Below are 14,669 nucleotides of genomic sequence, written 5' to 3'. Positions count from 1 at the left end.
TTTCCCGCAACAGGCCATGCGCGTGTTGCAGGTGTTTCAAACTTTACCCTCGCGAGCGACAACGCTCATCTGTTCAAACTCAGCAGGCCCTCTACGTACTTTCTAGGGTCAAATCCAATCCCTCCAGCGAGAGCCGAAGGTCCCCAACCAGCACCCGCACCGCCGGTATTCTCATCGGATGTCGAAGTAGGTCGAAGAGTTAGCGCGCTCCACATGCTACTCGCAGCGCGGCTACTCGTCGAAGATTTCACCGGAGCAGTGGTATCCGATGCTTTGCGAACGAGAAACGCGATCCGATTCATCGACGGAGGCTTTTTGTGTGAGACTGTCGATGGATGTTTTGTTGACGGAGGAAGCAGAGTTCCGCCAGAGTCCTCCTTCGGTAACGCTGGCGGGACAAAGGAGGACTCATCTGCTGGTTTAGCATCTTTTGGAGAGGGTATACCAGCATCGGATTGCACTTCTGCCTCTGGCTCGGCCTCATTGACAACATTTGCGGATGGCGGAAGTTTCATCCACACCACCCACCACCCGCGACTGGTTTTGCTGGTGCGCTCGTATTCCTGAGGGTTGCGCTTGACGCTGGAAAGAGTGTTGAGGACTTGGCTGTGTACATTCAAGGCCTCGATTCTGTTCCATGTCGGCGCAGGTGTGTTTTTCTTGCTAGATAGTATCCCTTCGGCTGCAGGAGTGCCGGGCTCAGCAATATTAGGGATACTCGTATGTATCGTAAGAAGCGCAGGGTCGTAGAGTAGGTCATAGATGGGCGCTGGTTGTGCAGCTTGGCCGTTGCTCGACTGTCCACTCGTGATGCTAGCTGTGTCTGATGTTGCCGCTTGCGCATCGTCAATACGTTGCGCCACTTTCGTGTAGCTCGTTGAAGACAATAGAGGCTTGTGTATGGGAAGCAGGTTTCGATGCAAGTCCCTGTAGAAGCTGGCCACCGCCAGCGAGGGCGTCCGATGCTGGAAGAGAAAGCAGTACATGAACGGGCGATGAACGTAGACCAGGACTCGATGGCGTTTGAAGTCGTCCCATCCCTCAGCCTCGGAAGATAAGCCAGCATCAGACAACTTGCGCTGTAACGAAGTCTGGTCTTCGTCTTCCAATGCCTTTGATGATAGCTGTACATGGACAGACCGTAAGACATTGCGCAACCCGCCAGACTCTTCGTCCTCAAAATCCTCGATAGGCGCATCGCCTTCATCTGGAACGTCGTCGAGGTCTCCTCGCAAGCCGATTACAAAGTGCCCTTTCTCCTCAAGCCGCCTCTGAATATCAATTTTCGTCCGAAGCGTTTCGCCGTCAGGTAGAGGATCGACGTGTGTCAGCCCGCTGTCACCGGTTTCCAGGTTCTCTTTCTGCTTGGACATGCTAGAAGCTGCGTGCCGCTGCTGAGTCAATGTCTTCGAACTTGATGTCGACGTCCTCTTCGGCGGCTCAGGTCGCTTCTGATTGGATTTCACCAGTGTACTAATGCCGAAAGTGAGATACTTCATGTATTGATCAGGCACACCGAGAGTGGTCTCATCGTTCGAGGAAGCTTCAGTCGTCGTAGTCTGGGCTTCTCTCGTAGCCCGCGTGAGCGAAGTCTCGGCTGCGCTGACAATGGGTGGGGGAATGCCTGGCCGCCCCATTGCACTAGCTGCATCGTCCTCGGCGGATGGGTCTTCAGTCCCATCTACTGCAGGAGGCGATTCTGGTATCCGTCTCGCCTTTCCCGTCCCGAAGTCCTTCGCCGAAGTACTGATTGGTACATTTGGGATGTTTGTCTTCGGATCCGACTGGTCGACGAAATCAGAGCCTAGATCTGGAACAAGAGTTTGCCGCTTCCTGCGTCTTCTTCGTTCGCGGAGTGGGTTGTCGCGGACTCCGTAGGCATAATCGCCATAGGTATAGATCTGCCGCATCCAGAGAGACACATTTCTGAGCGAAGGTTTCGTGATGGCTCCAATGCCACCAAAAATTATGCCATCGGATGCAACAGGATAATTACCGCCACCCAACCAAGGCAATGATTCTGACTCGCTAACGGCAGCAGCTTCCTTGGCTGGGGCGGGCTCACCAAACCGAGCGGCGACCACGTCAACCAGTCCCTCAGTCCGCCGCACAAGGTCTTCGAGCACGTCCCGCTCACCACTGCCCCACTCTTCCTCGCCCACGCCCATTCCAAGCTCGCCTCCACTGGAGAGCTTGATTCCTGTGAAGATGTCGGTCGCAGGACTGCCGTGGAGTAAGACGTCCCATGTGCGGCAGAAGCGAGTCCAGAATCGGTCCAACGCGTTGCAGAACTTCTCGCGTTGCATGCGAACGAAGAGCTGGGCGAGAGAAGGACCATGGTGCAGGGAGAAGATATGGTGCGCTTGAATGAGCTGCTGAATGAGTAACGCTGGTGGACTGACCTCCCGGGCCGAGTACTCGACGTTCACTTTCGGCTCGGCCTTTGCAGAGCCCTTCTTCGCCGTATCGGAGGTAGCTGAAGGCACTCCAGGCAATCTCGTGAGATCGATGGACTGTCCTGATCAGCGTGTGTCGGATCTGCTCCAGATGTGACCTACCGCCAGCACCCACCACCCCGCCTCCAACTCGTGCAGGACGATGCGTGACTTCTCCGTATCGATGGAATCCACAGCTTCCCTATCCGAGAAGCTCCTATCTGTCCATTCAGTCACTCCTGCGCCATGTGTGTCCGAATACCATCCCCACGTACCGTGCAAAATCGATCATGCCTTGTGCCAAACCAATCTGCCGCAGCTTCTCATTCTCTTCCTCGCGAATGGCATCGCCGCCAGCAGCGTCGCTGCGCCCATTCTTCTTCACTGCGAGTCGTGCGTCGTGGGCCCTGCGCGAGAAGTAGAAGAGGGCCTGGTCCTTGAAGGTGTCATCGGTAAGGCCGAGGGAGGGATTGTAGATGGCCAGGAAGGACAGACGTGCCGGCACGACTTGAGTGAGCCATTGCGGCGAGCTCATGTCCTCGGTCCTGGCGGGAGGATGGGTGCTGGTGGTGGTGATGGTCGCGTGCGTCGACGTCAAGATGCGGAGCAGGGATGCGCGATCAAGCTCCGAGACGGCGTCAGTGATAGACTATCTGCATCGCATCTCTTCACGGCAACATCGTCATCGTCGTCGTCAGTCCTTCACAGCTGCTTGACGTATCGAAGGCATGAACGAGATGCATCACTGTAGCAGGGACGAAACAGGAGGACGCGCCGCAATGATGGAAGCTGCTGCACGCGACTTGGCAATCGCGATCTCGGCCAGTCGCGCTGCAGTTCATGACTTCACATGGCCTCCATTTGGACCAAAACAGGACCATGACAATTATCAATAATCGCCAGAATTCGATCATTTCTTCACGACGACAAGTCTTCACTTGATTCTAAAATCTGTCCACGACTCCTTCTCCAACCTCGTCCACTTTCCCGACATAATACTAGGCACAACCGCCTCTCCTACAAAAGTGTAATGTGATCCCGACACCAGATCCTTCCTAAGGATAAATGGCCGACTCGCACCCAAAAGAATTACAACCTCATCGCCTTCCTGTAAACAAGAAGGACCCAAGCCCAAAAATCCCATCTTCGTCTTGAAAAAGTCCCGCTCGCGACACTTGGCGTTGTACTGATGAAGCTCTAAATCCTGCGCCTGAGAATCATACTGCGTGCGTAGCCGTTTCACCTCCGCGATGCTAGCACAATTCAACACGTCTCGTCGCATCGGCGCTTCGGAGTTGGCAGTGTTCAGGTAATATCTGTTTTTCGTTCGCCGAGCATATGCGAACAGGTTGCCGAGATCACGGGCAACAAGAAAATCTTGCTCAATTTTGACGTTTCCACTGGCAAGTGCTGGCGCGATACGTTCTGGCACGAAGCGCTCATTCGCCTCTGCGCGCAAGATCTTCAACCTCCAGCGCTCTCGGACGTACTCGACGTCTCTTCTGACATCACGATGCCTGCTTTCGTGTTGCAAATACGCGAGATCATCGTCTTCTTGGCGCTCGTAGGAAGTCACCACGTCCCGCTCTGGTGGCTTGGTCCTGCGTTCTAGATCTTCGACATAGCTTCGTCGGCCCTCGAGAAGGTAGTCCAACATGAGACGTCCAACGCTTGGGTTGACATCCAGTCCGTGCTTGCTCTGCCGTTTGTGCTCGCCGAAGTCGTACTTCAATTTGTTCAGTATTTCGTCAATAATATGACCTCGTTCTTTTAGAGAATTGTATATCAGTGATCCATCGGGAGACTGCTCGTACAGAGGGATATCAGCAACTGTTGTTCGCCTCTCGATGGTGTCGAAATAAACGCCGCGACAACTTAACGTTCTCGGCAAATCGTACTCTGCATCGACGGAGAAAAGTGGTGGCTGGGCTTCTGACAGTCCAACAATGGGAATTTGTGGCGGCTGATCGTGAAGCAGTCCTGCGTTGTTCTTGTGACCGTCGAGTATAGTTCCCATGCCAAGTAGACAAGTTAGATCTGGGATCCATGATGGGATAACGTCATGCAGCTCTTCCCTGCCATAGATTGATCGAGTGATGCGTTCGTCCAGCAGCACATCGACAGTGCCAGATTCCTGGATCAGATAGAGGCAGGCATCTTCGATGATGCTGATGATGCTTTTGCGGTAGTCGGGCTTGAGAGCTTGTGCGGCACGATGCGCCATCCCGAGCAGTGCAAACACACGGTCCCTGGGATCTGAACAGTGCAGAGCACCAGTCATCAACACCAATTGACTGAAAGAGTCCGGGACAGTGTGCTGAAGGCTGAGAAATGGAGCGAGCGCATGGCTGGCACTATCAAACAGCGAGCAGAAATGCGCCCACTTGACGGCATGAGGGCCGATGTAGACAGAAGGCGGGCGTTTCGAGAAATGAACCTCCTGTGCACACCATAGCCTTCGCCACCATACATCAGCACCTTCATCTGTGTCGCTGTGCTTTTGCAGATGCTGTAAATCCAGGCGCAAGTCCTCGACGGCATTCTCATGCTCGATCTCTGCAAGTCCAGGATGAACACACAGCGTCAGATCAGCGTCGCCCTCATCGGCAAAGCCGCGCGAGCACGTGGGTCGTTCTGGCTGCAGATCTCCGATCCATATGACAGTCCTGAGTGCCGTAGAATAAATTCTCCGCATCAGAGCAATCTGCTGGTTGCGCTCATCGACATCGAGCTGATTAATGCATAGTGCATCGATCCATATCAGTCGGTCCTGATGGGGCATTCGCAGCCTGTTCAGAGCTCGCCACAAATGCTCAGATATCGGAAAGCCTTCCAGATCACCGCTCGTGATCGTTCTCGAAGCCTTTTCTACACCCCAACAGTATGACATTGCTTCGTACTTGGGCGGGGAAGCTAAGGTGTGGTGATCCAGGAAACAGCAGAGCGAAGTTCCTCGTCCTCTCGCTATCCGCAAGATGCGGAACTCGTCCGTCCTCGACAGCTTCCTGTGGAATAGTGCGGCAGGATTAGGAGAGTTCAATGAAGTGCTGATCACGCGGGGAATCGATTTTGGCCCACCGACGCGCAGATAATCGTGCGCCACGGGGCTGGGAAGCAGTGGCAGCATTTCGCTGTTCCAAGCTTTGCTTTTTGGCGAGTACGCGCTGATTTGAGGAGTCGGAAGTTGTGCCATAGTGCTTGGCGTATGTCCACTGAATGTAAAGGAGGGCACAGAAATTGCAGGCGATGGCAGAGACAGCTCACTGAGTTCAGGCTCCATGCTGGAAGCAGATGAGAGCAGCGAACTGGGTCTAGCATCGAGACCACCAGCTCGCGGAAAATTGCAATGATCGTTGCAGAATTCATCTCGTGCTGTAGAATGTCAGAATTGATTGACGGCAATCGAGGTTGAGTCATGCTCACTCTTCTTGTCTGAGAACTCGATCACGAATGATTGCCACCTCTGTGCGATCTCAGAGGGAGCGAGCCCGTCATCTCGTTCTTGACTCTGAAATGCAGGCTGAGCAGTGGACGTCTGTTTGCTCCAGGAGTATCCTCGCGAGAATCCCAGAGTCGAGCGACGGGGAGCGGTGAAATTGGCAGACCCAGTGACCGAACTCCGCTTCTTGTTTTGCCGAAAGTCAAGCTTGACGGCTTTGGCATCTTGCTTCTCCCAGTTGAGCCAGCGAATAGACACCTCAACATGCTTCAGCTTGAAGCCTTTCTGTGATCTGACTGTGAGCGGGATGCTCAAGCCTCGCTGCGAAGGGTCTTCAAATGACTGCCACGATTTAACACAATGGTTCTTGCTGGCCTGCGCCTCGGTTGCTTTGCATTTGATCGATAAGGTATCGTAGTCGCGCAAGAATTGCGTCCCTCGTAAGAGGCTCTGGAATGATGCGTAATCGTCTGGTTCCGAGAAGACGTAGGTCGGCATAGTCTTGAGGTGAGGCTGATGAGTCGAAATGCAGCAATGAGCCTCACAACCTAGCATCTCACTGTGATCGAACGCCACGGTACGGGGACTATGCTGTCCTACATGCCTCCAAGGGTGATACCTGTTCATGGACTCTTTGAAAACGTGGCGTAGCACGGTGGTTCCTGAATCGTCTTGCCAGGCACACTCGCGGGATGTGGCTATTAGCTGGTTGGCGTACACCGTATCGTGTCGCTCCATCTCGATGGCAACTTGGCCTCTGAAAGAGACATGCTGGGTCTCGGCACGTGAGTGGCGATGAGAGTTGTGTGAGTCCTGGCGGCGAGCATGGTGATGGCTGCCGACGCTCACGGCTCGAGGGTCCATAGACTATTACATGAAAGCTTCCGACAGCGGCTCAGGAAGGTTGTCAGATCAGTCTCGGCGCGAGGGGAAGAGAGAGCGGTGTTGTCTCCAGGTGATGCCCGCCAGCGTCCAGAGGTGCTGACATGCTCAAGGACGAAGTGGCGTCAAGGCGGCCTCGTGACTCCAAGACCCGACGATTGCAGAAAGGTGCAAGAGAACAGCCCAGAAGCAGAGCAGAACAGACGTGTCATGGCGATAGCGAGGCGACATGAGTTTCGCTCACGCGACACGGGCCCAACTTACGCGCAGCTAACCGAGGAGCATCCACAGCATCGTTGAGAAGCGCGTGGCGTCGGTGTTTGGCGGATTGGCAGCCTTTGAGGCCGCACCTCGTGAGAAGTAGTACAGCCACATCAAGAACAGCTCCCACGTGCGAGCGTCTGCCATCACGACGGGCTCGAGATATCTGGTGGCGTACATTTGCGATCCTTTCGCTCCCGATGTCCGGTGAGCACACCAACTGATGTGACTGGAAAGAGAGTCTCGACTTCCCGCAGCACTTCCGCCGAGACACACCAGCTCGAGCATGGTCGGAGCCGAGTGCATGGGCTGGTCCACGGCGCCACAAATCTACTCTGGCTGCGCAGTGTGACTTCTCCATGTCCAAGAGATTGTCCTCCATGAGCAGGCCCGAACGCGGTAATCGTACAGCCATGCGAGGAAAGTACACCGACACGGCGTGAATACACGATGGGCAACACTGGGAGCTCGTTCTTCTGGCCCGACAAAGATCCCGAAGCCCTGGGAGCCGGCTTCGGAACCGCAAGTTGCACTCCAGAATACAGCATCTGGCGCGACATACTAACTCCCAACTAGAATTCCGCAAGAGCGCGCAAGAACTTCCTCCAGAACGTCGACGATTCGGGTTTCAACTGGCTGGTCTACATTGTCGCAGCGTCTGGCTTCTTCACTGATTCCTACAACTTGTTTGCCTCGAATGTCATCCTCCCAGCTCTGGCTTATGTCTACTGGGATGGCACGAAACATGATAAAGCCCTTGCCTTCAACCTGACCACGCTCTCAGCTTCCGCTGTTGGCCAATTCGTTTTCGGCTACTTCGCAGACAAATATGGACGGCGGTCGCTCTATGGCATCGAACTGATCATTGTCATTATCAGCACTGTCGGACTATTGCAATGCTCAAATGGCTTCACCGACGACAATGGTAACCACACTTGGGATATTGATGCTTGGATCATCTTTTGGCGAACCAGTAAGTCTAGCGATCGTTGAACAATGCACCGCAAATTCGTGCTGTTCATATGCTTACCTGTGATCAACAACTTCCAGTCATGGGTCTCGGAATCGGTGCAGGTGAGTTGATACGCTCATTCTCATTGGCGTTTCTGGGCTTACGCCGCTTCAGAATACCCACTCAGTGCCTGCATTGCTGCCGAATGGTCCTCGACCGAGTCCAGAGGCCGTATGATCGCAGCCGTGTTCCTGATGCAGCCCCTTGGCCAGCTCTGTGCCTATGGAGCAGGCTTGACAGCCCTGCGTGCTTTCGGCAGCTCGAAAGTCGAGATCGACAAACTCTGGCGATATGTCGTCGGCATCGGTGCTTTTCCCACGCTTCTGGCCCTTGGATTTCGACTATTTATGCCAGAAAGTGGCCGCTTCACCTACGAAGTGCGCAAGAACATCGCACCAAACGACGGAATCGGCGCGTTACGATCCTCAGACGCTTCTGTGTCGTCTGCTGATGTTCGTAGCCTGGGAGAAGAATCGCCTATCAACCAGTTCAAATTCAGTGAAATATGGGACTTCTTATATCATCAAGGACATTGGATCGATCTTTTTGGCACCTCCATGTGTTGGCTCCTTCTGGACTTTGCATTCTGTGAGTCAAGCAGGCCTACCTTTACGCACTCTTATCTGACCAGGGATTCACAGATGGACTCGGCTTCAATAATCCATCTACTCTTGCTAAACTCTGGACCTCGCAAGATCTGACCTTTCCACCTGGAGTGCCGTATTGGTAAGTTAGCAGTATGTTGCCATGTCGATGTTCATACCTGACTTCTTGCAGGCTGGAGACTTCCGGAATTGTCAACGCAACGATAGATGGTGTGGAGATCATAAACGGAACTTACTCTAACGGTACCATCGCAGACACCTTGGTCGGCACTGTGCTCGAAAGCAACATGCTTCGAGCCATCTACACTGTCTCGATCGCGTCACTCCTCGGGTCCTTCCTGATTATCGCCACGATCAACCGCTTCAATCGGAAGCACATGCTGACTATTACCTTCTGCCTGCTTGCTGTCGTATTACTGGCAGCGTTCGCCAGCTTCAAGTCACTGTTTCATCAAGGCGGATTACATGTTGTCCTGATTATGTTCTGGGTGATCATTTCCTTCCTGTTCAGCTTCGGCCCCAATACTCTGACATTCATCGTAAGTCCGCTGCACCTCAAAATCGAATTCAAGCTGACAAGAGCCCAGATACCGGCTGAAGTCTTTCCAACAAGATATCGCTGCACATTCTACGGCATCGCTGCAGCAATCGGCAAGATCGGCGCCGTGCTTGTACAAATCGTCATTCTGCACGTCCCCTCAATTGGCAAACCCAACTCATCGGCTATTCGCTGGCTCTTGCTGTCGTTCGCGATATGCATGATTCTGGGTGCATTATGCTCGCATTATTTCGTGCCGGAAGTTCAACGACGATCCACGGAGCGAGACACCAGAAAGGATAGGAAAGGCAATTTCCGACCAGCACCACCCTATGTCAACATCCCTTTGCAGGAACTTCCTTTACCTCGACGACCAAGACAGCCTTGTCGGGATGGAGGCGAAGAGCTTCGCGAAGTGGAGCTGAGGTCGAAGTGAAAGGCAGGCTAATTTCTCCGAGGATCATGTCGCATACATAGCACACCACAGCAACGTGTACGACAAAAATATGCAATATGCCGTACAGCTTGCCCTCACTTGCAAGTAGTGCCACCCGGCAAACGCCAAGAGCCGCCATCTATGAGTGGTCTGGTTCCAGCTTCCCGAAAATGGCCGCCGCCAAAAGCTGAGTTCTTCAAGCGTTCAGCCGTGGAAGAGTTTTCGGAAGGATCCAGGTCCTTGCGTATGCTCAAGTCCGTCACACAGTACCAGTCATGGCTTTTCACGGCCCTCTGGAAACAATGACACTCTCCTCTAAACCAAAAGCGAACGACAACGTGCCCGGAGAACCTACAGCCTCACGTCTCAATCGCCTCTCATGCGCTTTTCCAACAATCATCAACACGAAAGACTTTTCTCTTCAAGGACCAGATGTCCAAGAGCTAGCATCTTGCATCACGCCTGACTGGACCGGATCCATGGATACACAACCTCAGGGCGTGACTTGGTCAGAACAAGTCAAGCTCTGGAAAGCACGAGCAGCAGGAATGCCAAATGTACGATTCGAGATTACACATTCGAATGTGGATCTGGACGAAGTGAACGGTGTGGCGACTGTATGGATGGAGATGGAGGTTATGGGAATGGGAGATGTGGTCTTAGGTGCGGTGAACGAAGTGAATTGGAGGAGAGTTAAGGATGACAAATGGGAGTGTTTTCGCACGAAGGGAATGAGAGGGAGTCCGAGGCCAGCATTGAGCGTTTGATTGTGTGTGTTTTCTTCTGGCATTATCGTTGCAGTCATTTCTTAGACTATAGAGTGTTGGAGCATATCGTGCGGTTCAGAGCGTACCATCCAACGAAGCGTCAGGCAATCGAACCTGCAAACTGCGTATGATGAGGCTTATAGCAAGAAGCCCGTGTGCTGCCATAATCCTACAGCTAGAGCTAACCCAATTCTACTTCGCATGTCCATTCGCAGGCGACGTCAAGTTATTCTGTTGTTCCGAAATCGGTACAATCAACTTGTTGTTCACAACAGGAAGTAAACTCCGTGCGCTTTGCCTCGCGCTTTGTGCCAATATGGCGTCCATGATCACAAGCGCAGCCATCGACTCCACGATCGGCACAGCGCGAGGAATAACGCAAGGGTCATGTCTCCCCTTCGCCTCGAGAACGCCCTCTTCTTCGTCATATGTGGTGGTTTGCTGTGCTTGTCCGATCGTAGCAGGAGGCTTGAAACCCACTGTGAAGAAGATGGGCATGCCGTTTGAGATACCGCCTTGAACGCCGCCAGAGTTGTTGGTCTTCGTCGTCAGTCTGGGTCGAGAGCTTGGGTTTTGTGCCGCTCCGCTTGCTGAGGGAGGGACAGCGGGAGCTTTGACGAAAGGATCGTTGTGAATTGAGCCTGGCATTTCGCAACCACCAAGTCCTGAACCGATCTCGAAGCTCTTTGTGGCTGGTATGCTCAACATCGCATGTGCTAGTTTGGCCTGTTTCTCATTAGCAATTGCGAAGGTCCAGGGCGCAACTCATGCAAGGGGGAGACCTTACCTCCAACTTATCGAAACACGGCTCACCCAGCCCTGAAGGACAATTCCGGATCACACATGTGACTGTCCCGCCAATACTATCGTGCTTGTCTCGGTATTCCCCAATGAGATCCTCCATCCGCTTCGCAGCTTCTCCATTGGGACATCGTACAGGCAAGAAAGAGTCGACCTGTTCTCTCGTCACGCCCTCAATCAACTTCAAGAACTCCGGGTTCGTAGAAGGACTAGGGTGCGTCCTCGTCGAAGGAAAGAGATGTTCAGGCCCAACACTATTCGTGAAAGCCACAATCTCCACTCCATGTGCGACCTTCAAGTATTTCTCTGCCACACCCGCAGCAGCAACACGTCCAATGGTCTCACGCGCAGAGCTTCGCCCACCACCAGATGAAGCCTTCACGCCATACTTCTCCAGATACGTCCAATCCGCATGTGAAGGTCTAGGAAAATCATCCATAGGCCTCTGGGGCTTCGCACCAGCCACTTGTCCATTGAACGTCGCTCCATCCTTTCCATAATCTTTCGGCCTTTGGTCCTGGTTCATGACCCGCATGCCAATAGGTGTCCCCAGCGTAACGCCAAACTCTGTACCACTCTGAATCTCCACCAAGTCTTTCTCATCGCGAGGTGTAGTGAGAGCGGATTGTCCGGGTCTTCGGCGTGTCATCTGTGGTTGAACGTCCTTCTCGCTGAGCTCCAAGCCAGGCGGGACACCGTCGACAATGCACCCCACCGACTTGCCATGGGACTCTCCATAAGTCGTCACGCGGAAGTAATCGCCAAAAGTTGACATTGTCGCTGGATCCTTGTGGTGCTCGTGAATGAAAGTGGTAGTTTAGGTGGAATGGTCTTTGTACGTGAAATGTGCCCGCACGATGAGTCGTCTTGCCATTGACGTACCCAAACTTTTTTGAGAGACCGGACGATGATTTCATGAGGCGGGCAATGAAAATTTCATTTGCAGTCGCTTGATCTAGCAAGATCGCTCCGATTGGTCGAGAGCCAGCTAGCGCTAGTGGAACTCCCTGAGAATGTGGTGAATGATGTCTCGGCTGCAGCTCTATGATTGGCCAAAGTCGGTCTAGCGCTAGTGAATGTTCATGGATGGTGAATGGACTCGAGCGGCCTGTGCTTCGTGATTCACCTTCCTGCAGCTTCCGTCGTCGCTTCGAACAAGCTTGGCAGGTGCCTGCACAATTCTCACGCGACACGATGGATGCGCTAGAGCCGTTGCGCCTCCAACAGAACACTCAGCTGCTTGTCAACCTAGATCGCCCTCTGTCATATATACCCTTGCATCGCTGTGGATGTTTCTCTCCCCGCTAACAAATTCGTCGGAACACACTTACCGCCGAGACTTTCGAGCGTTCACGTGGTTTCCAACATTACGCGTAAATGGAAACAGCAAACAGAGGCAAAACGAGACGTTGAAGGGGAAACTCAATTAAGGCGAAAACTACCATCTAGCATTGTACCAATTCTTCGAAACTACGCAAAGGCTATACCTTCATCACAATGATCAAGCGCACACACACCGTGCTATGCAATCACTATCTCATGACCGGTTGACCTCACGCGTGCTTATCAGAACGGAAGGTTTACCCATCCATAGTCAAAGAAATCACGTACGCTTCTGGAAGGAGTTAGCGTAAACATAGACCGACGCCATGCACCTTTCCTGTCCTCCCAGAGTTCAGACCTGCCCGACTCCTCGTATTGAGCTTCGAGTCTCTCCTCGAAATTCTCAACCCTGTGCGCGCAGATAGTCTTCTCGGAATCATTCTCGTCCTTTTCGTGCTCGTGCCAGAAACACCACTTCTGCAAACAGTGGTTCGCCGCGTAAGGTGGCACGGAATGTGCATCGCATGAGATCCCAAAGTCGAAGAGTCCAGCAGAGCCCCTGCAATCTGGACTTCGACGCTTCGACGCTTCACATGCAGCCTTATAATCAGAAGCGATATCAAATGCGATCTCAACATCGCCAAGTACGGCGATAATCTGCTTCTGATAATCTCTGAGCGCTTCGTTCTCATCGAGATTTTCGGCCGCATCATAGCAGATGAATCGAATGAGAGGCGAAGCACGAGGAACATTTCCGTAAAGGAAAGCGATCTCGGAAAGAAAGCTCGGGGTATCCGTCTCCAGAGGAGATCTTGAAGATGATCTGTTCGATGATCAGCCTCCGCAGCATACGTGTGTCGAACCTATCTGCAAAGACGTACAGCTCGAACAGAGTCTGGAAAGGCCACGTCGTTGGGTCTTTTGCTTCTCCAGTCTCGCCGAGCAGACCGGTCGGTGTTTGAGGTAAAACAAGTCGGCAGGTGTAGAGCCAACCAACAAATGTCTTGAATGTCCAGATCGGAGTCTCCTCTAATGTGGTAGTAAGTGATTTACTTTCGGAGAATTGTCCCTTGAAGGTGGCTCTGAAGTAATCGGAGCGAGTGCAAATCAGTTCGCGGGGAATGTGGAAGGTCTCAGACTCATCCCCGTCCACGACCGTAATACTCACCATGGTTGGTTGGTAGAGCTCCTCGAGTTTCATGTCTGGCACCTGGCCGACAATTTGAGGGTGAACACCCATTTTGAAGTTGAGTTTGTGGCTAGTAGAAGTGTTGTTGCTGGTCTTTTCTGCGCTGTAGTCTGTGACTTCAACGATCCTTCTGTTGGTTCTGTCTGTGTTTGAATTCGTGAGATTGAGCATTAGAACCGCAAGGCGTGCTTATGTACACATCTCTGACGGATGGTGACCAGATGCAGACGACAAAGGGGATGTGCGTCTTACACAATCGGATTGTGCAGTTCCTGGGAGCAACGTATGACGGACAAAGAGTCGCACATTAGCTCGTGTCGAGAACAATGCATTTGTACAGCCACCAGAAAAGACAGTGTGCAATGCCGCCTCTTCTCAGAACAAACAAAGGCGTGGTGATTACCCAAGGTGCTCTGGCTTGCATTGTGATGTAGGCTGTCGCGACGGCGAAGTGTAGTAGGCTGTAAATATCAGAATCAGGTAGAAGTGGAAATAGCAGCGATGAACGGCAATCACACGAAGCAACGGCCTTCTCCCTGGCCGCCTTCAGAAGGAGCGCACGTCCAACGAAAAGGGAAAGCACCCATCAATTCAACCATCTCTCATCACTTGAGATTGTGATATACTACGACTAAGTAATACTTGCAGATCGACCTTCAACTGACATTTTACTCAATGGAAAAAAAAGGCGTTATTGTGGCCTTGCAGGAAAAACGCCCCAGCTATGCATGCATTCTTCAGTCAAGTCTGTTCGTGCAAAATATATCCGGCCGGCCGTTCTGTTGCCTTTTAACGTACAATTCTTTGCAATCTTTTTGTAATCCCCATCGAACAAGCAACCAATAACGACTTATCCTGGCATGTTCTCCAGGAAGCTTGCCGTCCGTCCGGGAACGCCACGCTGGATTCAAAACAATATGTGACATACGAAAAGCTGTGTGGCTGCGGAATCGCGAGCTCACGGGTGTTGCAAGTGGTCAA

At 52.7% G+C, this 14,669-nt stretch overlaps 6 protein-coding genes across 6 annotated transcripts; 2 read left to right on the top strand and 4 right to left on the bottom strand.

Moving 5' to 3' along the window:
• Positions 1-65: 65 nt before the first annotated feature.
• On the bottom strand, positions 66-2,970 carry RHO25_007023 (uncharacterized protein; the record flags this gene model as incomplete). Its single annotated transcript, XM_023597806.2, has 3 exons — positions 66-2,513; positions 2,559-2,652; positions 2,711-2,970. The coding sequence occupies 3 exons, from the start codon at positions 2,968-2,970 to the stop codon at positions 66-68; spliced, it is 2,802 nt and encodes a 933-aa protein (XP_023451783.1).
• A 399-nt stretch (positions 2,971-3,369) lies between these two features.
• RHO25_007022 (uncharacterized protein) lies at positions 3,370-6,372 on the bottom strand (the record flags this gene model as incomplete). Its single annotated transcript, XM_023597805.2, has 2 exons — positions 3,370-5,807; positions 5,859-6,372. 2 exons carry the CDS (start codon positions 6,370-6,372, stop codon positions 3,370-3,372), a joined length of 2,952 nt encoding a protein of 983 aa, XP_023451790.2.
• A 1,095-nt stretch (positions 6,373-7,467) lies between these two features.
• Positions 7,468-9,608, top strand: RHO25_007021 (uncharacterized protein; the record flags this gene model as incomplete). Its single annotated transcript, XM_023597804.1, has 6 exons — positions 7,468-7,539; positions 7,594-7,990; positions 8,068-8,091; positions 8,144-8,617; positions 8,671-8,755; positions 8,807-9,608. The coding sequence occupies 6 exons, from the start codon at positions 7,468-7,470 to the stop codon at positions 9,606-9,608; spliced, it is 1,854 nt and encodes a 617-aa protein (XP_023451789.1).
• Positions 9,609-9,883: 275 nt separating this feature from the next.
• RHO25_007020 (uncharacterized protein) lies at positions 9,884-10,375 on the top strand (the record flags this gene model as incomplete). Its single annotated transcript, XM_023597803.1, has 1 exon — positions 9,884-10,375. The coding sequence occupies one exon, from the start codon at positions 9,884-9,886 to the stop codon at positions 10,373-10,375; it is 492 nt and encodes a 163-aa protein (XP_023451792.1).
• Positions 10,376-10,567: 192 nt separating this feature from the next.
• ARO2 (bifunctional chorismate synthase/riboflavin reductase [NAD(P)H] aro2) lies at positions 10,568-11,951 on the bottom strand (the record flags this gene model as incomplete). The annotated part of the gene is made up of 2 exons (XM_023597802.2): positions 10,568-11,101; positions 11,163-11,951. 2 exons carry the CDS (start codon positions 11,949-11,951, stop codon positions 10,568-10,570), a joined length of 1,323 nt encoding a protein of 440 aa, XP_023451791.1.
• Positions 11,952-12,742: 791 nt separating this feature from the next.
• RHO25_007018 (uncharacterized protein) lies at positions 12,743-13,739 on the bottom strand (the record flags this gene model as incomplete). Its single annotated transcript, XM_023597801.2, has 2 exons — positions 12,743-13,322; positions 13,381-13,739. The coding sequence occupies 2 exons, from the start codon at positions 13,737-13,739 to the stop codon at positions 12,743-12,745; spliced, it is 939 nt and encodes a 312-aa protein (XP_023451786.2).
• Between the last annotated feature and the right edge of the window lie 930 nt (positions 13,740-14,669).

This window comes from Cercospora beticola, chromosome 4, assembly GCF_033473495.1.
Source record: "Cercospora beticola chromosome 4, complete sequence".
Lineage (NCBI taxonomy): Eukaryota > Fungi > Ascomycota > Dothideomycetes > Mycosphaerellales > Mycosphaerellaceae > Cercospora > Cercospora beticola.
The sequence above is the reverse complement of the archived record's forward strand: the minus strand, read 5'-3'. Positions and strand labels throughout refer to the sequence as shown.